We start from the raw sequence: 23,084 nt of genomic DNA, 5'->3' as shown, positions 1-23,084 counted from the left end.
ACCAAATGAAGAACTTTGGGAGCTGTTATAGATATGCTTTTATATCTCGCATTTTTTATGTATAGAATCTCATTATGGTGGGAATACATGGTACAATACTTAATTATGAAATGTAATACTCCATGATGCCTTGTAGTCAAACTACATCATCGATGCGTATATTTAACGAAAAAGAATGTTTGTGTAATTTGCTAATTATACTGTAGTCCATGATGAGTATGATATTTGGAGGCTATTTAAATATTATTATCTGCAACTGGCGTAATCATTTAAATTATCATTTAGCAACTATTAAATCTCCCTGTCAAAGTCACCCATACAACTCAGCGGGCGGGCTGTAAACAAATCTAGCTGGCTGCCTGGCACAAGCTGAAAAGATGAGACCAAGGGCGTAGATTTGCTCTGGACATTGGTGGGGACCTATGACTCCACCCCCCCCCCCCCCCATCCCCTGCCCCACCCACCAACCCCGCCACCCCAACTCCGTCCACGGAATGCATGTTTTTTTAATATGCTGCAAAATGCAAAATCACTTTACATTAATACTAGCAATGCTTCGATTGATATTAATCCACTCGAAATGCAATTCATTAAGTTAAATTAAGGAATAGTGTAATGTCAAAGGAATGGAACCACTTAAGGAGTAAATAGTGAGTAAAGTTTTTTGGGGGGCTGGACAATGCCTTTAATAGGCCTCACCTTTGACCCTAACTCTTCCCCTCTGACTGCACTAGTACCTGACAGGATTGCCATCTGATGAAATAGCGTGACAAAAAAGTGAGACATGTCAGTTCAAAACTTTTGCCAAAAACACTAATGAATCACTTACATCCTCAGCCTATCACTCCTCATAATGTTAAATATTAGTATAATCAACATGTATAATACACACACACATATTATATGTTATATATAATCAACATTCAGATTCACCTCCTGTGACCTTGCCTCTTCACCTGAACTACAACATGGCTGATCTGCTTCTGTCCCCTAATAAAAAAACATTGAGGGATTCCTTATGAGCATTGACAGAGAATGTCTCAGCCTATTATTGGTAACAATGTTAAATCTCAGGACAACCAGGCATAATAATATCAAGTCATCGTTCAACATCACCTGTGACCCCTTCTCTCCATCACTGTCTGATACACAGCACAGTTGTTTAGGTTCTGTCACCTGACAAAACAGGATAAACACATGCCATTTAAACAGCAATCATTTTATTTCACTTTTTCTGAGTCTTAGTGTGCAAATCTCGAATCAAATCATTAATGTTTGCCAAGTCAGTGAATGCATTTTAAAAACTATTTGTGCGAAGTGGATTGTCTATTGGTGAACTGTCAATAAAATTCTAGCCATGGCAATATTAGTATGTAGCATATCAATTTCTTTAACAAGACTGATTTCTGACAAATAGTCGTCATTAGATTAGGAGAACTGACAGGGATCATATTTATACTTTTACATTTAGCTGTTTAATCTGCTGTTAGTTTTAAGTCCGTATTCACAGACTATAGCCTGCCCTGCTATAAGGCCACTTAAAATTAACAAATTGTTTTACATGGCCGCCCGCCTCAATTTTTTGGTGCCGCCTCGATTTTTTTTATATTTTATATTTTTCAAAAAATCCGTTTTTTTTTCACCTCAAAAACTGTGGGTGAAAAATCTTGAATGTCAGCCTCGGATTTTTCAATTTGACGCTTCTCGGACAATGGTTTTTATTGTTTGTCAGATTGTGTGTGGGCCCACGGTATTAAAATCTTGGCAGGGCATCAATATACCGAGTAATATTACCCTTCGCGAGCTGTTTGAGAACTTTTCTAGTTTTAGTATATCTCTGTTGCCGTTCGTCTTTTCGCTGAAAATATAAAATATAAAATCCCCTACTCACCAATATTTTAGAAGTTTGAGTCATGTAAAACAATTTATTAATTTTAAGTGGCCTAATGAATGTGCGTCAAAGCGGTAAAAAAAAAAACCCCACTAGTATTAACGTTAACTGTTGTCGTTACTTTGATGGACTTTGATGGATTCACTAGCGAACTTGAAGTGACTTACACTTTTCTTTGAAAAAAAGCTCTTTATGTCCAGCTTCTTTTTTTTTGCTGCCGCCATCCTCACATGTGTCACCCAACACACCTTGCACGGGGAAAAAAATCCACTGCATTTGGCGCTGCTTGTATCTGAACGCAGCCACAGCCTCTCACATGATAGCAGGGAAATGCACAGCCAATCAAAATGTTCATATGTGTTTTGGGGGCGGGAGGACTCAAGGAGAGAACGTGATTTATCCCTTTCTGCGTGTCTAGGTTAATGTTGACAGCACGTTTTTTTTTTTTTTAAGTGGATTAAATTATTGGTGGGGACATTTCAATGGCCGGAGGATATTGGTGGGGACACATCCCCTCCGTCCACCCTAAATCTACGCCCCTGGATGAGACCTTTTGCGATATGCCGCCCCCCCCCCTTCAAAAATATCTCCTGCGTCCCTGATGCTTCTTAGAGATAAATATTAATCTCGTCAGAATTTTCTGGGGTTAGACCGCATCTGACTGTCAAGAAACCGTGGTTTCATTGCTGGACTGAAGGAGCTCAGATCCTCACCTGCTCTTCTCTGCTCCATGCTTGATCACACAAAGTGATGTTCTTCTCCACCATGGCTTCTGTTCGGATGCGATACCTGTCCCCGTCTCTCAGTGATGAGCAGTTCAGGTTTAAGTTTCGCACATCCTTCATACTATCAGAAAAACCTGCAAAAGGTGCATTTCTTTAAAAATTTAAGTCCGAGTTGGTGCGAGGCTGGTGCATCGAGCCCCCATGCGGATCCACCCTCGTCTTATTCCCCAGAAGCATGCCTCCCCCTTCCGCAAGCCGTTTTATTTAGTTAATTTCTCCCTGCCGAAACCCAGATAGAGTATTAAAAAGATAGAAACATTATTAATTTATTCTTTGCAGAAATATTAGGGGTCTTTTTCCCCAGTTTTGTTCCCAAAACTACAGCGCTTCACGGTTAATTTCTCCCTGCCGAAACCCAGATAGACTGTTAAAAATATATTAGGGTTATTAATTTGTCCTTTGCAGAAATATTAGGGATCTGGTGAATTTCAACTGCATCAGCGACTATGCGCGTCGAAGCTGCACCACCACTTCGAAATTTTTTTCAAAAGTTTTGTTCCCGAAACTACAGCGCTTCACAGTTATCGACTGAAATATCCTGTTTACCTCTACATCATTTTGTATTTAACAAAGCAGACAAGTGCAATTTTACAACCATTTTAATTAACCAGTTTATAGTATGATCACACATACATAGCGTTCTCAGCATATAGTAAATTTCAGAACAGTGCAGACGTTAAATTTGATATTTCTTAAATTACTCTATTTTCAGCCATGGGAACTGAACCGATCATGTACATTCGGACAGTGATCACAATGAAGCAGTTCGTTTTTGCGCTTGATTCGATCAAGACAGCACGACTTTTACTGATTCATGTGCCATTTCTTGGCCACGTATTTAACCCAAGATATAAGTGTTGTATATGAAAAAGAAAACTCCTACAACGTTACTTTACAGAAACATTTAAAAAGTTCGAATATTGTGCCAACCTGCTTATCCTATTGGGTTGTGGGGGGTCTGGAGCCTATCCTGGAAGCAATGGGCACGAGGCAGGGAACAACCCTGGATGGGGGGCCAGCCCATTGCAGGGCACACTCACACACACCACTCACACACCTAAGGGCAATTAAGCAACACCAATTAGCCTCAACATGTCTTTGGACTGCGGGAGGAAACTGGAGTGCCTGGAGGAAACCCCACGACGACACAAGGAGAACATGCAAACTCCACACACATGTGCCCCAGGCGGAGACTCGAACCCAGATCCCAGAGGTGCGAGACAACAGTGCTAACCACTGCACCACCATGCCGCCCCGTGCTTAATGCTTAATAATACTATTTGCATGCTTTCTTTGCGTTCTCAATAATTACTAATTTCATATGTACACTGTGTTCTGTAGTTATGCTTCAACAATATGACTACCCTAATGCATAGTTAAATAGCATTTTTACATGACAAAAGTATTTATAAAGCTAATTTATTCTGAACAGATTGTTAAACTTCTGGAGATTGAGTATCCTAAACTGGGGAACATCACAGGTGGATGGATGCTTTATAAAGCCACAGGTAAGAATTCTGCTAAAGAATTCTGCATAATAGAATATATAATATATACTTTATATACACTCACCTAAAGGATTATTAGGAACACCTGTTCAATTTCTCATTAATTGTTGCCTGGTCTGATGAGTCTCAATTTCTGTTGAGACATTCAAATGGTAGAGTGAGAATTTGGCATAAACAGAATGAGAACATGGATCCATCATGCCTTGTTACCACTGTGCAGGCTGGTGGTGGTGGTGTAATGGTGTGGGGGATGTTTTCTTGGCACACTTTAGGCCCCTTAGTGCCAATTGGGCATCGTTTAAATGCCACGGCCTACCTGAGCATTGTTTCTGACCATGTCCATCCCTTTATGACCACCATGTACCCATCCTCTGATGGCTACTTCCAGCAGGATAATGCACCATGTCACAAAGCTCGAATCATTTCAAATTGGTTTCTTGAACATGACAATGAGTTCACTGTACTAAAATGGCCCCCACAGTCACGAGATCTCAACCCAATAGAGCATCTTTGGGATGTGGTGGAACGGGAGCTTCGTGCCCTGGATGTGCATCCCACAAATCTCCATCAACTGCAAGATGCTATCCTATCAATACGGGCCAACATTTCTAAAGAATGCTTTCAGCACCTTGTTGAATCAATGCCACGTAGAATTAAGGCAGTTCTGAAGGCGAAAGGGGGTCAAACACCGTATTAGTATGGTGTTCCTAATAATCCTTTAGGTGAGTGTACAGTATATACACTGACCTAAAGGATTATTAGGAACACCTGTTAAATTTCTCATTAATGCAATTATCTAATCAACCAATCACATGGCAGTTGCTTCAATGCATTTAGGGGTGTGGTCCTAGTCAAGACAATCTGCTGAACTCCAAACTGAATGTCAGAATGGGAAAGAAAGGTGATTTAAGCCATTTTGAGCGTGGCATGGTTGTTGGTGCCAGACGGGCCGATCTGAGTATTTCATAATCTGCTCAGTTACTGGGATTTTCACGCACAACCATTTCTAGGGTTTACAAAGAATGGTGTGCAAAGGGAAAAACATCCAGGCCAATTTCAACTCTGTCTGGTCCCCAATAATTGACTCCATCACTTAGTAGGTGTGTGGCGTCATGGCTTTGTTGTTCCTTGTGTCCCTTGGGTGTTGGGGGGGCTCTGGGGGGCGTGGGTGCCGGTGGCTCCGTGGGGTTGGGGGCCTGCGGTTCCTGGGCTGGGGGTTGTGGGTCGCCCCTGGGTTGGCGGGGCTGGGGGCGTCTACCCGGTGGGCGCGGGGGGGGCCTGGCGGCCCAGGCGGGGGGCGCTGACCCTGGCCGGGTGGCTAGGGCGTCATGGGTGCGGGGTGGGGCTCGGGGCTCCGGGGGGCCCGCTAGTGGGGTGGGGGCCTCGTCCGTGCCGGGGGGGCCGGTCTCCCCCTGGGCGCCCCTTCCCATGTGGGACTGATTAGGGTGTCGCTCTGGGAGCCTCTGGGCATGCTGGCCTCTGGGGGAGGGCACCGGGGCAGGGTACAGAGGGTACAGGTCCCAGGTCAGTCTGTCTGGTGAGTGTAGGTGTTTGTGTGAGAGCGGCTCGTCAGCGAGGCCTTCGCAGATGAGGCTCCGGATACCCCCCCCCCCCGGGTTGGGGCGGGGGTGCTGCGGCGGGGGGGGGGTAGCGCCCCCGTGGGCGTTGGCGCCGCACATCCGGGCGCGTCATGCTGGATGCCCGCTGCCCTGCTGCATTACCACCTATTCCCCCACAGCCCCCTACAGCCCACACCCACCTACACCACACTCCATATAGGTACTGGGGGGTGATCAGCTAGTCACCCCCCATCTCTTTTAATTCCACTTTAGACACCACACCCACAACACCACACTGCATCAAACAGAGGGAAGGGGGGGGTGACTAGCCACTCACTCCCCTCTGTATTACTTTAATTGCACTTTAGACATACGTTCATGTCACACCACTCTTTCACATAGGGCCTTGGAGGGTGGGGGGAGCTGTGCAGGTCCTGGGTCGGCTGCTTTGGCAGCCCACAGCTGGACAGCGCGGCTCCCTTCCCCTCTATTTTAACTCCACTTTAGACACTTAGGGCTTGGGGGGCCGGTGGGTGTCTTTTCCCCATATGCTCCCCCATATCTCAACGACACCTTAGCTCACACACATGTACACCATCAATGATCAAGGTGGGTGGGGGGCGGTTGGGGGGCGGGCGGGTTGAGGGGTCCTGGGTGTGGCGGGGGCGGCGGGTGGGGTCGGCTGCATCTGGGGGGTGCTGTCAGTCTCCGGCGGGGTGCCCGCTCGCCTGCGATCTGGGGGGGTGGGAAACATCCTCTGGGCCGTCCACTGGGCAAGTCCAGGGCATCTGCGGCCGGACCTCAAAGACGAGCAGGTGTGACTGGGAGTGTGTGTCTGAGTGTGTGTATGAGTGCATGCATGGATCTGTGTGTCTGCAGGTTTGTCCTGGCACGGAGAGCACGTGGATGATGGGGCGGTGTGGGGGCGGCAGTGAGGTGACTTGGGGGAGGGAGGGTGCGGGGGCTGGGGAGGGTTGGGATCTGGGTAGGGAAGATTTGCCAGGGAATGACTGAGCTGGAGGAGGCCGACTGTGAGCTAACAGCACGTCTCTTGGTCCTGGAGGACGGCTGCGACGGGTTGCTCAAGATGGTGACCTTCACCACCAATCTGAAGCCCAAGATGGTCGCCGTCTGGCAATTCCTGGCTGAGCTGGAGCAGCTGCTGAGTGACCTGACCCTGTGCGTTGGCCACCTGGCCTGGGATTTGGGGCACGAGGTGGGGGTCGTTGTCCTGCTGCAGGATGCCATCGCCAGCCTCAGCGCCTCCCTGCAGCTGATTGCCCTGGTGCCCGATGACAGACTCGTACCCACAGAGATGCATCACACGATGCCTGCAAGTTAAAGCGGAATCACAATGCAAACTTCAATGGTGATCACCATTATCATAAAGTCAAGTACTACTGTGTCTACTCCCGAATCTTATGGCACATAAAAAGTGTTAAGAACTGCAGTCCATATACAATAAAAGTTCTCGTATCCGCCAGCTTTGGGACTGAGGTTCTGCCAGATAACTGAATTGCCGGATAGTTGAATGTTACTCTTGAAATGTTGAATTGAGTTGATAGAACACAAAAGAGATCATGAGGATACAATGGCAGAACAAGTGGAAAGACAACTAAAGCACGTTGTTCTGTAGACATGGGCAGGTACTGGCATGAGTATCAAAATGCCTGTTTACATGTTGACATTCACCCCCTGAGTTTGCTAATCAGGGAATCCCTGAATGAGGTCATTACTGCTGTAGGTGACAAAGTGGATTCATCTCTGCTGAACATACCGGCATCCTACTGCCAGAACCAGGAGGAGCACTGCTAACACTCCTATTAACCCTCCAACCACAGCAGCTGTAGGAGAAAGATCACGAGATTAACAGACAACTCATCAGAATCATACAGAACCATCGGCAGAAAAACACAGGTCTCCTGTTTGTCTAAATTCTGGCACAAAAGAATCCTTACTGGTCAATGTTATACATTGTGGTCAATTCTACCGTACAATAGAAATCTAACTGTATGAAAGACTTGAACAATCTCATCATCTTAACAGGTGTCATTATTGAATGGAGTTTCCATAGCCCGGTTTGCATACATTTCACTCGCCTGTTCATCAAGCTCACTAAAGGAATTCAAGTTGGTGTTAAATTGCATAACAAGGCTATAGTTGACTGGGCTCAGGACAAGAACCATTTAGTGCTGTATCTGAGGACACCTTGATGGAGTTCCTCTTACTCACTGATGAATCCACGAGTTGTTTTCTCTTCTTCTCCATCATCCAAGTTGACTAAAGACACAGAGGGAAAAGTGGTCACTTTTGAAACTGAAATGATACAGCATGCAAATACTATTGATTGTAGAATCAGCCATGAATAGCACAAAAATTGCACATGATACATTCAAACTACCATAAACACGGGGCTGATTGTTCAGTGGGCAGTGCATTTGCTAGTGATGAAAAATGTCTTGTGTTTTACCTGAAAATCTGAAATGGGTGACCTGAAAGAGAGAGTGAGATTCAGATGTGAGAGGTATTTCAGTCAGTGTTGCTAAAACCTTAAACCTATGACTCAAAATGAGTCTGAATACGTTATAACTCAGTATAAAGTACGGTTGCCACCTTAATCCTTTTAACCAAAGTTCTGAAGATATTAAAATTGTTTTTTTTCCCCCCAAAAAACAGTAATATATAATAAATATATCAAAATATAATAATTAAACAATAAATCTGTGGAATACAAAAAATAAATTATTTTTCTTTTGATTGATTTATTTATTTATGATTATGTCACGTTTTGTCCTCCATAATAGACACAGTTTACATTCTTTGACCGTGTTTCATTGGTCGCTTTCTATTAATCGGCAAAAGCTCTGACTGAATGTGAGAGTATTATTAACGGATATATTCTGTCACGGAATGAAATTAGTTTTTTACCAGGACAGATCAGGAAAATCCTAAACAAGTGCAACTGTAGTAGAGAGTCATGCTCAGCGCCCTGAACGGCCTGCAGTGCGCACCTACTGAACAGCAGCAAACTGCGCGCATTTTTTAAAAACGCCACCCGAAATGCTTCATGTAAGGTAGAGAGAACGTCAGTACCATTAACGTTACAGACTCATTCTGAGACTAGTTACTTTGCCATCAAGCTATTCACTTCCACTTGATAAACTTATAGCAAAGCGAGTGGACTTAGCTTCTGAAAGCTCAGCCGGTCTGTTTCCCTTTTAGCTGCGTCTGCCTCTCTCTCTCTCTCTCCAAAATCCTCCTCTTTTCGGAAGTCATTCTAGCTTAGTGACCAGACCAGAATGAATGAATGAATGATGAATGAAAAAACCCTTTATTGCTGTTGCAATTCACCATGTCACTAGTCACAAGTACCAGCGAAAAGCAGGCCATCAACCCGACCATACATACTGTATACACACATCACATTATAGGGGGTAGACAGGTCAGGAAGACAGGGGACTATAGGAAAAATCAGAGAAAACAAGATTACATGAGGAGAGATGAGGAGAATAAAAAAACAGCCCCCAGACTGTATTCCAGTAGGGAGTACAATGTAGGAACAGGAAAAAAAACACCTGAGCAACATAAGCACATGGGCACTACACCTTACAACATAAAAAGTCGTGACTTGCAACAGGGGAGGGAAATGGGGAGGAGGAGGTAGTCCAGCATAGACAAACATCCATCCGGTCCTGCAGCCAAAACGGCGCTGGTCACAGGCCCGCCTGTTCATGCTGGGGGTATGAAGCGGCGAAAGCGTGGGATAGGAGAAGGGTGTCCTTGGGGTTGGGGGAGAGGAATGCAAGAGAGTCTCACTGCCTTGTTCTTCTGGGGGAGTTGTTGAATTCAGCATCGGCCTTGGCCAAAGCCAGTGCTGATTAGGGGGGAGCCAAAAGCAGAGAATAGGGTTATTTGGGTTTTTGGGCGAGAAGCTGTAATTTCGCAGCTCCTCTAATGTCCACGCTGGTCTCCGCCATCCAAAATCCTTTGCAGAGCCGTGAGCTTCTCCATGATGTTATCAAATCTGCGGTCAATAGACACAGTGATGGTATCCAATTTACGATCTATAGCCACAGTCTGAGTGCCAAGAGCTCTGCCAAGTCCGTCAATCATCCCGGCCAGCCTAGTGGGGCTTTGAGCGGCTGTCACCGTTTTCTTCAATTTTCGATAAACCAGGGCAATGCCTAATCCAATCAGCATCAGACCTGTAATCATGGTTCCGAATAGGTAGATGTCTTTGATGTCCTCCACGGACAGAGCCGCCAGACACACAACACATGACCCTCCACTTCTCCCATCCGTCCATCGTGTAGCCAGCTGCGTACATTCCTGCAGGACAGTCAGGTTCCCACGAACCTGGGCTTCTCATCGAGAAGATAGTGTCAATTGCGTTGAGAGACCAGTTGATCAAATCCATGATTTTCTTAGTTTTGAAGAGCAGGGCTGAGAGAGTCTCTCAAGTATAGACAGTAAGACAGTAGACTAGACGAGATGAGAGGAGCAAAGCAGGGAAGATAAGGGGAGGGAGAGGGAGAGAAGTGCGTCTGCCTCCGCTGAGAGCCAAGCAAGATAGTAGAGACCTGGAAAATATCCCCCAATAGGAGGATTCTGCTTTAAAGTAAATTTGGATCAAGGTATAATAAAGACTTAATTAATAAAGAAATGGTATATTTTTCTGTTCTCCATATAGTCTGTCATGCCCCGATCGTCCGCTCCTGTCGTGTGCCACGCCCCCTCGTTAACCGCATGTGGATTCCCCGTGTTTACCAGCTGTTCCTGATCGTTGGCAATTAGTCCATTGTATTAATGGTGCGTTCATTTTTCTCTCGGAACTCGGAAATTCCAAGTTGAGTGACATCACGTCCGACAATCTCCCGTTCGAGCTACCCACATCTCAGAACAAACATGGCTGCCTCCATGAACACGTCGCTGTGTGTTGTTGCTTTATATTTTAGCAGATTTGGAGTTTTCCAAATGGAGAAAATGGAGATTTTTCCGAGAGACAAACAAGAAACACGAACTAGTCAAACCACATTAAAAGCTTTATAAAATATTTTAGTACATTCATAGCGATATTCTTTTTTCGATCGGTAAACAAACTACAAACAAACCAAGTCGCCATGTTGAAATTACGTCACAGGGGCAACTCGGACAACAAAATCTTGTCCGACTTCAACGTCATAAAAGGGGCGTGTTTCCGACGGGAAGTGACGTTTTTCGTGACGTTTTCATCCGAGTTCCAACTTGGAGAGAAATAATCGAACGCACCATTAGTCCGCGTTTCCGTTTGTTTCCCCAGTCCCATCATTGTAATGTCATCTCGTTTCCCAGTCCCAGCTGGCTGGCTCCCAAGGCGCCTGATCCTGCTGCACTGGCTCCAGAGAAGTCCCTCCTCCAACCTGCTCCAGAGGCGGAGTTCCAGGTAGGTTCTATTTCCCTCGCCCCAGTCCCCACAGCCCATGCCTTTGTGGGCACACGTCTGGCCCGGAAGGGCGCCAGGGCTATAGAGGAGGGGATTCCCTGGGTCCCCAAGTTCCCTAAGACGAGGGTACCAGCTCCAACCCCCATGGTCCCCGCGCCCGAGGCTCGCCTGCCTGCAGCTTCGCCGTCATCCACACCTGAGACCCTGGCCAGACGGTTTTTCACCCTCCAGGGTCTGTACTGGCGGGTCATGGGGGAACCAGCAGTGCAAGACTCCCCAGGGGCTGCCATGCTCCTGGAGCAGCTGCGGGAGGAGTTTGCTGCAGTCACCCCAGCATCCCCTTCCCAGCAGCTAGAAAGGGCACAGGAGACCTTGAAGAGGCTGCTCTGCTTGAGAACGGAGCAGACCTCCCCAGCAGAGGATACGATGCCCGCACCTGAGGCACACCCCCCTGCTCAGGCCCCCATGGTTCCTATGGCTTCAGTTCCTGCTGCAGTGCCAGAGGCGCCTGTGTCTCCTGCTCCTGCAGCGCTTCCTGTTGGCCCGGGGACGGCGGTTGATGCAGCGCCCCCCTGTTGGCCCGGAGTCAGTGGTTCCTGTGGCGCCTGCAGCGCCTCCCCAGGTTCCTGCTTTCAACCTCGTTGTTCCTGTGCCTCCAGCTGCACTACCTCCTGCTCCTGCGGTGCCCCCAGAGGTGCCTGTGCCTCCAGCTGCTGCTGCGGCGCCCCCTGCTGGCCTGGAGGCCGCTGCTGCTGCGGCGCCTCCTGCTGGCCTGGAGGCCACTGCTGCTGCACCGCCTGAGGTCCTGGTCCAGGCGTCCCCTGCGCTCCCTATGTCTCCTGAGCTCCCCGCTCAGGTCCCCGTGACTCCTGTGGCTCCTACAGCATCCCCCGAAGCCCTTGCTGCCGCTGCCGTGTCCCCCGAGGCCCCTGCTGCCACCGCAATGCCTGACCCCAGTCTCCCCGGTCCCTGCTCCCTCGGCCCCAGTCTCCCTGGTCCCTGCTCCCTCGGCCCCAGTCTCAGTCCCCGAGGTGGTCCCTGACAACCTAACCCCCGCTCCTTCCTCCACAATGGAGTTGGAGGGGGAGCTGGAGTGGGCCCCTACCTCTTGGCAGCCTGTTCCCTTTTTACGTTCCGCGCGCCTTACACCATGACATAGTCTATGTGATTTTTTTTTTCCAGGGGACGGGGTGCCCTTTTTTCAGGTCAGAGCAATGGCCCCTTAAAATTCCTGTGCACGTCCCTGGTCATGCGAGTAGAGAATACTGTATTGTCTTTGATTTAAAAACATATTAGTTAAAAAAAAATATGTTTTGCGAATCCTCCGGGTACTCTGCTTTCCCCCCATAGTTCAAAGACATGCTGAGGCTAATTGGAGTTACTAAATTGCCCATAGGTGTGTCTGTGTGAGTGAATGATGTGTGAGCGTGCCCTGTGATGGGCTGGCCCCCCATCCTGAGTTGTTCCCCACCTCGTGCCCGTAGCTTCCGGGATAGGCTCCAGACCCCCCATGACCCAGAAGGATAAGCAGGTTGGATAATGGATGGATGAATATATATATATATATCTCCCAACACACGGGTCATTTTCCTAAAGAGAATGTGATCATTTCTAACCCAACTTGTTCAATTCAAACATCGTGAAGCATGAATAACTTATAACTTAAAATGACGTTAATAATAACATTTTAGTTTCAGTCAAACCTGGTCGCAGTGCAGTGTCAGCGTAAGGTTGACACACTTCTCCAGCCATATCTCTTGCGCTGTGAGGTCGAGAACAGGAGGACCGACGTCGCTGTCCTGCTTCGGGTAGTACGCCACTGCACGAGACTCATTCTGAAAAGAGTTTTTTAATTCTCAGTTCTTTCCACACAGACCAACTTTAAAGGCCCACAGCTACAGTCAAAAGAAAGGTTACAGTTTGTTGGCATCCGGATTTGAACCCGCAACAATTTGCTTTATCGAAATGCACTTATTTGAGAAGAAAACATTTTTAATTTCACATACACACTTATATTTGACTTTCACATGTATGCGAAATATTCATGAGTCTCTGATATCAAGCATATTAGACCTATATGGCCTCGTGATATGCTTTTATATATCGCATTTTTATGTATAGAATCTCATTATGGTGGGAATACTTAAATAGTATTCCTGCCCTGTAGTCAAACTACATCGTCGATGCGTATATTGAACGAAAAATTTGCTAACTACTGTAGTCCATGATGGGTATGATATTTGGAGGCTATTTAAATATTATGTGGAACTGGCTTAATCATTTAAATTGTCATTTAGCAGCCATTAAATTTCCCTGTCGAAGTCACCCATCCAACTCAGCGGGCTCAGCTGTAAACAAGTCTAGCTACCTGGCAGGGTGGCTGGCACACTGAAGCTGAAAAGATGACACCCTTTGCTAAATGTTTGCCCCCCAACTTCAAAAATGTCTCTTGCACCCCTGATGCTTCTTAGAGTTTAATCTCGTCGGACATTTGTGGTGTTAGACCGCATCTGACTGTCAACAACTGCTTCTTCGTCTTCCTTCCTTTTTTGTTTAAAGACACTGTGGTGCGATTTTTGCCGTATTGGTGTCATATCCTTCCTGAACGATCGCTGAAGTACCATCGCTGTAGCACGTTGTTCATTGGGGACAGTCATTCAGAGGAAGATAATTTCGAATAAATAACTAATAAAAATTGCAATTATCACTATTATTTTCAACAAGACTAAGGCGAATAGTATACATTGATCCAAGCCTTGAAGCGTGAGCAAACAAATGAGCAACCGTGGTTTCATTGCTGGACTGAAGGAGCTCAGACCCTCACCTGCTCTTCGCTGCTCCATTCTTGATCACACAAGGTGATGTTCATCCCCACTGTGGCTTCTGTTTGGATGCGATACCTGTTCCCTTCTCTCAGTGATGAGCAGTTCATGTTCATAGTACACACATGGTGCATACTATCAGAAAAACCTGCAAAAGACCAGTTGTTTAAAATCCACACGAGGCTGAAGTTGGCTCCTTATTCACCAGCTACTTATTCGGGATTTCGGTTCCACCTTAAATGTCTTGTGAAGTAGGGCTGTGCCGCCAGTAGGTGGCAGTTTTCACTCATTTTGACGAAGTGCAGACAGTAGTTCGTGAGGAATTGTTAAAGTACCGTTCTCGAATACATTATCTTAGAAAATATAGCGCCCATTTAAGTAATTGAATGCTAATTATGTGCAAGTATACATCATTTTAAAACAATATTGACTTAGAAATTACTGAATGCATGGCCTCAACTCATTTCAGGACATTCCACTTCTTTTATCTCAAAACGTCTAGATAATCTGACATTAGTGTCACGCCCCGCTCCGTCCGATCCTGATGTGTGCCACGCCCACCTCGTTACCTCGTGTTCATCCCCGATTGTGATCACCTGTGTCCTGTTATTTCTGGATAGTCTTTTGTATTTAGTCCGAGTCTCAGTCTGTCTTCCCCAGATCCGTCATTGTATTGTTATGTTTGTTCCTGGATGTTTGTGCCTCTCAGCCATCTCGTCAGTAATAAACCCCGTCTGTCCTTATTTACGGCTCCGTTTGCCTGCTTTCCGGCTCGCCTGCCCGGCAAACGTGACAGAATGACGGATCTCCCTAAGATAACGCCTCAGCTCACTGAAGCTGAGATCGGCGATCTTGTCAGCGAGGCAGTTTACTGGCTGCAACAGCCAGAAATACAGGAAGACCCCGCAGCTCGCACCTTGGCGATCCGTACGAGGGATATCTTGCGGGGGATTTCCACGACGGAGGACGCCTTCCTAACTGAAGAAGTTCGGCGGAACTTACGGCAGCTCCGGGAAATGGCGGCTGAGGCCAATCGGCTTCAGGTGGCTTTAGACAGCGGGCTACCGCCGTATCCTCCATCGGAGCCACCCGCGGTGCCACGGACGACCACAGAAAGGAAGAAAAAGAAGAAAGGGAAAAGGCAAGAAGAGGTACCGGCGATCTTCTTAGGGGCTGTTTCCCTCTCCGCTTCTCTCCCCGTTGGGTGTCAGGAGGAGCGCCTCCCTATCCTGGACCCGGCGGTGTTTTACCCGGCCGCAAATGCTCCTCCACCGGCCAAAGCTCCGGCTCCATCCCTTAAAGGACCAGTTCCATCCCTGGCCGGACAATACTTTGCCCTCCAAGGACTCTACTGGAGGGTCATGGAAGATCCGGCAGTGCAGGACTCTCCAGAAGCTGCCCAGCTCTCCGTACAGCTGCAAAGAGAGTTTGCCGCCTTTACCCCAGCTTCTCCGCAGGGAGATTTGGAGAAGTTGGCGCACAATTTGAGGAGACTCTTTCAGTTGCGAGCGGAACAGACTCCCTCAAAAGCGCCGGCGCCTATCCAAGCAGTCCCGCCTGACTCGCCGGCGCCATCTGTCCTGCCCGTCCTGCTGGTTCTGGCGACCGCCACACCGCACGGAGAGGCTCTCGCTGCTGAGGTGCCCCCTGCTGGCCACGCGCCCGAGGTGGCGCCCCCTGCTGGCCACGCGCCCGAGGTGGCGCCCCCTGCTGGCCACGCGCCCGAGGTGGCGCCCCCTGCTGGCCACGCGCCCGAGGTGGCGCCCCCTGCTGGCCACGCGCCCGAGGTGGCGCCCCCTGCTGGCCACGCGCCCGAGGTGGCGCCCCCTGCTGGCCACGCGCCCGAGGTGGCGCCCCCTGCTGGCCACGCGCCCGAGGTGCCTGCTGAGGCGTCCCCTGCTGGCCACGCATCAGCGGCACCCCCTGCTGCTGCGGCCGCCGCACTGCCAGCGGCACCGCCTGTCCAGCCTGACCCGCCTGTCCAGCCTGACCCTCCGGCCGCTGCCCGTCGCCCGCCGTTCCTGTCCTGCCCGTGGCCCTACCTGAGGCCGCCGTTCCTGTCCTGCCCGCGGCCCTGCCTGAGGCCGCCGCTCCTATCCTCTATCATGGCCTGACGTGATCCCCACCTTGTTGGACACTCTGTTTTCAGTGAGTGCTCTGGGAGTTTCATCTCCTTTTGTGCAGCTAAAAACTCTCTCTTATGCTTCCAGCTGTAAGAGAAGAAGCTCACCAACTTTTTACAGAGCCCCACAGCCCGGTTAATTCTTGGATCCTTCATGGCATTCTCTTCAGGAAATAAACATGATCAGAAAAAAACAGTAAGACACAGGAAGACTCTTGTTGTTTATGCAACTTTTCATCAGAAATTTTAAAAAAAAGTTTTTTATTTCACTAATTATATACACCTACATAAGACAATTATCAAACATTTATTAATAAATAATAAACACTCACTTATTCTAAACTCATCTCATTCTAAACATAATAGTACTGTATTTGACTAATCAAATATTTTTTTTACTTTTAAATGTATCTAATTTGATAGATTAGCAGAATAAAAATGATGATTATTATACTGTAGACATATGACTCATTGTCATTATAATGTGTCATTATAATATCACTAAAACAACAACAACAACAATTAATATTTTTAAATTGTCAAATTGTTTCAATATATCTGGGAAAAAAACATACAACTTTCCTATGGCTAAATGAAGTCTGTGACCAAAGCAGTGTAGCCTCGGCCAGTTATTCACAGATGCTGCCCTAATCATATTAGCTGCGTTGTCCGTTGTGATGCAGACAAGTCTTTCTTCCACCAAGCCCCAAGCGGACATCGCTTCTTTGAGGCCCACTGCAATAAACTCCGCTGTATGGTCTTGTGGGAAAAACGAAGTTTGCAAAAGCTTGCTTTTCATCTCAAACTCGCTGTCAATAAAATGAACTGTCAAGCTCAATTACGGTTCCGCAGTTCTGCTTGACCATAAGTCGGTCGTGGCAGCAAAATATTCAAGGCTGAGAATTTCTCTTTCTATTTCTTTTCGGCATTTCGCATACAGTGAGGGCAGTGCAACATTGGAAAAATGGTTGCGTGAGGGAATGCTATATCTTTTATCAAGTGTTGTGATCATTTTTTTAAACCCCTCACTGCTCACGGTGGTTATTGGACACATATCCTTGGCTATATGGTACGTGATCGCCTGTTATTTCCCAGTGTCTTTGCGAGCTAGGCAGATATGGTATTGCGTTGAACAATGTCCCTGATATTGTTGTCTGTGTTGTAGATGGCTGGGAATTTTTTATTGTTGCTGTTTGTGCCTTCAGTCGTTGAAATTCTTGATAGTGTACTTTGTGGTGGCTTTTAAGGTGGTTGATGAGGTTTGTTGTGTTACCTTGGGACATCTGGACAGAACAGGAGCAAAGTTTGCACAAGACTCATACCTGATCAACATCACATTCCTCGAAACCGAAATAGTTCCAGACGACTGAGTATGACCCCTTTTTAGGAACTAACGATCGCACTTCTGCACTTCCCTCACGTTGCTCCGCCATCATATGTTTATTCTGACTGACTGTTATTGCTGCTATTGACTTCTACTGCTTCAGAAAGCGCTTGCAATCTAGACGCAGTAACGTCATAGTGACGCAGTCCAATCCGTAAACTCCGCCCATAAAAAACAGTTTGGTCTTTATACTGTAAAATCGCGACGATATTTATTAACTGATCGTGGGTCATAAATATCGTTATCATGATAAAAATACGATTAATTAGGCCTGTCGCGATAGTCGATAAATCGATTAATCGCACGATAAAAAAAATGACCTCGATAATTTTTCCGGCCGCGATAATTTCATTTGCATACTTGTTTGTTATCCGCGACTGAATGACAACTCTCGTTTCCTTAGCGTAGGACAGCGGTTCCCAAACTAGGGTACGCGTACCCCCTGGGGTAAGCAAGAGGCTGTAGGGGGTACGCGAGCGGGGGGAATCACGAATTCGAACAACGAGACAGTCAGTAATTCTCACAACAGCGGAGTCGGTGTCCTCCAAAAAAGCCGTAAAACACAAAATACAGTCGTGTTTATGTCATATGTTTTTGTGCTTATTAAATTTAAGTGTTCCCAAAGATTAATCCCACAACAGTAATAAAATAAATGTCTTTAACATAAATACTAAAGAATAGATCGCTTTAATCGCTATTACAGTTGGGTATGGGCACGCGGTCTTATTTAGAAAACATATACAAAAAGAGACGCATAAAATGTTTAATCATTCGTTAATTAGTATTTGTCCGGTCCAGGAGGTTAATTTTGGGGATCGTTAAAGTGATAGATCACCTATCTTGATTAAGCCTGATTCGGTTCGTTATATATATTATGTAAGGAATAATTGACTCCGGACCGTTGAATTATTAAAAAAATAATGCACACCCGAGGTGGTTATTCCGCTTATTCCGTTACACCTCGGGTGTGCATTATTTTTCTAATAATTCAACGGTCCGGAGTCAATTATTCCGCTTATACTACGGTTGCCACACCTCAAGACATCGATCAGATGATATATTTCAAGGGATTCGTCCGGTTTTTCTACTTAAATCGCTATTGTGAGTAGGATTATTTCTTCCGCATCTCATCCAACGACTCTTTTGCTAGTTCCAAAACGTCATTTTAAAGCTGGCAATGGAGGCTTGAGCCGTTGATAGCAGACTAATGCAGTTAATAATGAAGTTATTAGAAAGAGAGCGAGAGAGACAGAGACACAGAGAAAGAGAGAGAGAGAGAGCTTGTATGAATTAGGCTACCTCTGTGTGTCCCTCAACAGTGTTCTGAAGCACCGTCTCTAAACTGTAAGTCTGCTTTAAGATGCAGCGCTGTTATTACCTCGCTAGTGAGAAATGTCATGTGTAGCCTTTAAGTTGCTACACTAGGCTAACTGTCTAGCTGTTCTTCGCTGATCGTTTTATGTCTTTTGTCGTTGCCGGCTGCCTTTGATGTCCGCTTCCGTTTATGTTGTTTTTCATCTGGACTGTCTAATACTGCTGCAGCCCAGTTGTTGAAAGTTTCATATTCACCGTAAATATTAAAATTTACTTTCGGAAAATCGTCTGTCATGTTGTTGTTTTTGTTAGTCCTGTGTGCTGTATAGGTACTGTATGCTAATTTCCGTTATTACAGTTAACTATGCGAAGTGATATGGAACTGTAATGCGGTCAAGAGAGCTGCCTGGAACTACGTTCGCCGTGCGTTTCCCTGAAAATAATTGCACACCTCAGAAGGTTCGTCAGCCAATCAGATTCAAGCATTCAACGGTCCTGTAGTATAATAAAAAGTAAATATTAAGTAAGAATGAGAATATGAACAACCATGGGAATTATTTTTACAGTGAAAACAATTGATATTAATTATATTGTATGTTCTTGAGTAATCGATAAAATCAGTATATGCAAGACATCAATCTGTAATAGTGGAAAATATGTCCAGTTTATATGTCCAGTATGATCTAGGTCTGTGTGGTCAGACACTGTGCAATAAGCAGAATTTTTAGGAACATGGCAAATGTTCACATTGCAGCATGGAAGTAGGTTCACTGTCACAACGCTGACCGGGGAAGCAGAGGCGAGGAGACATATAGGATCGATCGGGGAAATGCGGGGTTTAATGAGCAAAAGGAACACACACTAGCGGTAAAGCAGAATTACAATACAATGACAGGACTGGAGAAACAAACGGAAACACGGACTAAATACAATGGACTAATGACAAGTTTGACAACAATCAGGAACAGCTGGTAAACACAGGGAATCCACACTGGGTTAACGAGGGGGCGTGGCACACGGAAAGAGCGGACGATCGGGACATGACACTCACTGGAGAGCTTTGTCACAGATAAATTAACTGTCTCTGACAGCGTCTAACCGCACATTAAATAAAGTCCTGCGTATTTTTCTATTCTGAAATTCTGCCATGGCATGCACCAGTATGATGCTGGTGCAACTTTCCCAGGACCCTAGTCAAAAATATCTGCCACTCTGGTCGCGGAAAACAAGCGCTAACGGAAATATATGAAAAACATGGGAGCGGTAGAAGATTTTTTGAAATTTGACAGGAATGGGACGGTACGGGAATGACATCCCACAGGACTGAACGGGATGGGAATGGGTTTTGAAAATTTGGTTGAGCCTATTCTTTAATATTTTTTGAAGTGCAATTTTGTTTACATCCATTTTATTTATTGTTTTTGGTATTTATTCAAGTGCATTTTTTGTTAACAGAGACTGAGAGTCCATTGCTTTTATTGTTTTTGGTTGTTTTGTTCATTGTTATTGTGGATATTTAAAATGTTTTCCATTTTCAGTGTTAAATAGTCTAAAAATAAACGTTTCTGAATTTTGAAAGGTGTATGTGCATTATTATGCCATTATCATTATTCTAGATGAAAATGGTCTCAGATGGACAATATTATCGTTTATCGCGATAATTTCTTGGACAATTTATCGTCCAGCAAAATTTGTTATCGTGACAGGCCTACGATTAATCGTGCAGCCCTAACTGATGCCATGTTTAGGAGTATATAAAATTACTTACGTATTTTTATATCAGTTTCTGAAAGCCACTCCTGTTTCATTTCAAAACGTCCCAAAAATCTGGCATTGCCTGTCACACCCCGCTCCGTCCGATCCTAATGTGTGCCACATGTGTTTTGGCATTAAACTCCGTATTCCCCGATCCCTGGCTTCCGTTCGCCTGCTTTCCCTATCCGTGTTGCACGTACCATGACATTGCCGTGTTACAGTAAGTATAACAGAGTGTTACAAGGCTTATTTTGGTGAATTTTTACTTTCGCATTTTTACATAATTACCTCCTAAACTTGGTATGCCACTCCATTCTCTACGGGTCTCAATGCATTTCTTTAACAATTGACTTAATTCCTCACGAACTACTGTCTGCACTTCGTTAAAATCAGCAAAAACGGCCACCTACTGGCAGCTTTGCAAGACATATTGCAAGATTCCAGCAACCAGTCGACTTCAGTTTCCACCTCGTCTTATTCCCGTGAAGCATGCCCCCCCCCCCATGGGCGTCGCTAGGCCATTTTTTAACATGTGTACTCAGCCCCCCTAAAAATTCTCCATAAACTTTACACAAATTGGTGATCGCCCACGTCCCCTTTAAATTTTATATGAAAACGGCGGCAGACTTCGGCTCCGCCCCGTCTTTCAGCGCGTCTTTCAACTGAAGCATCACTGACTGCGGCATCACAGAGCGAGGATTAAGCCAAGGTGTGTGTTTTTCGATAAATTGTTATATCTGCATCAGTGCAGTCCTTTTTCATAAATACAGTTTACAAAAATGTCAAAATTTTCGCTGTTACGTCATCACACCAGCTGTTTCCTCTAGCGAAAATGAAGCCCTTAATACTTAACCTATAGTCTACTTTATAAAACAATGATGCTGTTGCTGTTTTAATTGGAAAACCTAACTGTCTATATAAAACATTACACAGTGCATGGCATTAACTGCCATAGAGTTATGCACATAAATGATTAAAAACAGTGACAGACAGCATGCAATGCACTCGTTTTAACTGCATAGCAGTGTGATTTACAGAGATATAAAAATCCTGTTGTTTTTGTAATAAATATTGTATTGTATTAAATAATGTCCCAGATCGTGAAAAACATTTATTAGCCTTAGAGTAGGGTTTTCTGTCACTTTGATGTAGATAGTTACTTTTTTAATGAATAGAAACAAAAAAGAATGATATAAAAAAGATGTTTCGTTTAATTACATTAAAACAATGTTTGTCTATATTAATGAATTAGAATAAATAGCCTAGTAGATATAAAGTTTTAAGGGGTTCAATGTAGAACATACTGTCTTATTTATGAGGAATCAGGAAGACTCATTTGAGTACTGATTCTGAACAAGCCAAATATGTGTTAAACATCTACGGAGGCTGAGCCCCCCTTAAATGAAAATCCTAGAAATGAAAATCACGTGAAGCGTTTTAGAACATGTTTCTTACGCCACTATAGAAATATAAATACTTACGTATATAAATTTACTTACGTGAGATTTGCAGCGATAAAAAAATAATCAGTACTAAACTTGCCATTCCACCGTGACAGTATTGTAATAATTCGTGGGTTTTGCTGGGAGCTGCTCGATACTAGCTACTTATTTCACTTTCCCTAGGCTACACGGCTAGCGGGGTGCTAGCAGTTAACGCCAAAACTTCTCTAACGGCTGGCGAGAGGGAGAGCACTCGCGTCCCATACACCGCACGACCCCGAGTGTCTCTGTGAGCTGAAGCAGTTGCATCCACAAACAGCAGGAGGCAGTGTTATCTCATACAACTGTTTTTATTCTTTTATTTGCAAGTAACTTGCTTAAACCAGGCATGTGCTGTCACCGAGCCCCCTTTTCCCCACACGCCACTCTCAGTCACGGTGACAGCCATATTTTCATAAACCCCACAAACACAAACCCATTCACATAACACAGCTAAACACAATAACCCGGCATACCACACTGTAATGACACAGAACCACATTATCAACTGATAAAACAGCATTTAACACATCAGAACATTACCCACAATGCATCCGGTCGTCAACCAACTGCCGGGTCATTACAGTATGTTACAGATTTGACAGATTATTAATGAAGCGACTGCTGGCAGCTCAGTCCGCCTTTCCGAAAAAGTGCCCGACCAGCGTACTATTACTGTCTGGTGAGAGAGAGAGAGATGTGGCTGTCCAATGAGAATGCACATTTCTCTTCTCGCGCCCTATTGGTCCACTGTAGTCGCGGTGGGAGACCGACGGTAGAGTATATACTTCAGCATCCGAAAAGAAGTGGCATCTTAACTGCTAACGTAAGATGCCTGCGGGCAACTACAAGGTTTACACCCAAGAGTTTAAATCAGCGTGATAAATGTATGATAACGACAGTCAGTTATGAAAGCTGCTGGCAACAGGTATAATGGTAAGGGCGCCAGCAACTGACTCATACCTTGATGGAATTTGTATAGATAGTGCATTATAACCAGGCACGTGCAGAGGGGGGGAGGGGGGCGGAGGGTGCTTGAGC

The 23,084-nt window shown here is 45.7% G+C and overlaps 1 protein-coding gene and 1 long non-coding RNA gene across 2 annotated transcripts; both read right to left on the bottom strand.

Annotated features, from left to right (window-relative positions):
• Positions 1-476: 476 nt before the first annotated feature.
• LOC140578626 (uncharacterized) lies at positions 477-2,305 on the bottom strand. The gene is made up of 3 exons (XR_011982887.1): positions 2,059-2,305; positions 1,117-1,176; positions 477-990 (listed from the first exon to the last, which is right to left on the bottom strand). It is a non-coding gene; the product is annotated as an uncharacterized lncRNA (long non-coding RNA).
• Positions 2,306-6,739: 4,434 nt separating this feature from the next.
• On the bottom strand, positions 6,740-14,072 carry LOC140588153 (uncharacterized). The gene is made up of 6 exons (XM_072709339.1): positions 13,990-14,072; positions 12,869-13,000; positions 8,214-8,235; positions 7,976-8,023; positions 7,521-7,587; positions 6,740-7,074 (listed from the first exon to the last, which is right to left on the bottom strand). Exons 1-6 carry the CDS (start codon positions 14,032-14,034, stop codon positions 6,780-6,782), a joined length of 609 nt encoding a protein of 202 aa, XP_072565440.1. The 5' UTR covers positions 14,035-14,072; the 3' UTR covers positions 6,740-6,779.
• Between the last annotated feature and the right edge of the window lie 9,012 nt (positions 14,073-23,084).

This window comes from Paramormyrops kingsleyae, chromosome 1 (genome assembly GCF_048594095.1).
Source record: "Paramormyrops kingsleyae isolate MSU_618 chromosome 1, PKINGS_0.4, whole genome shotgun sequence".
Lineage (NCBI taxonomy): Eukaryota > Metazoa > Chordata > Actinopteri > Osteoglossiformes > Mormyridae > Paramormyrops > Paramormyrops kingsleyae.
This window is presented reverse-complemented; position numbering and strand designations above follow the sequence as displayed.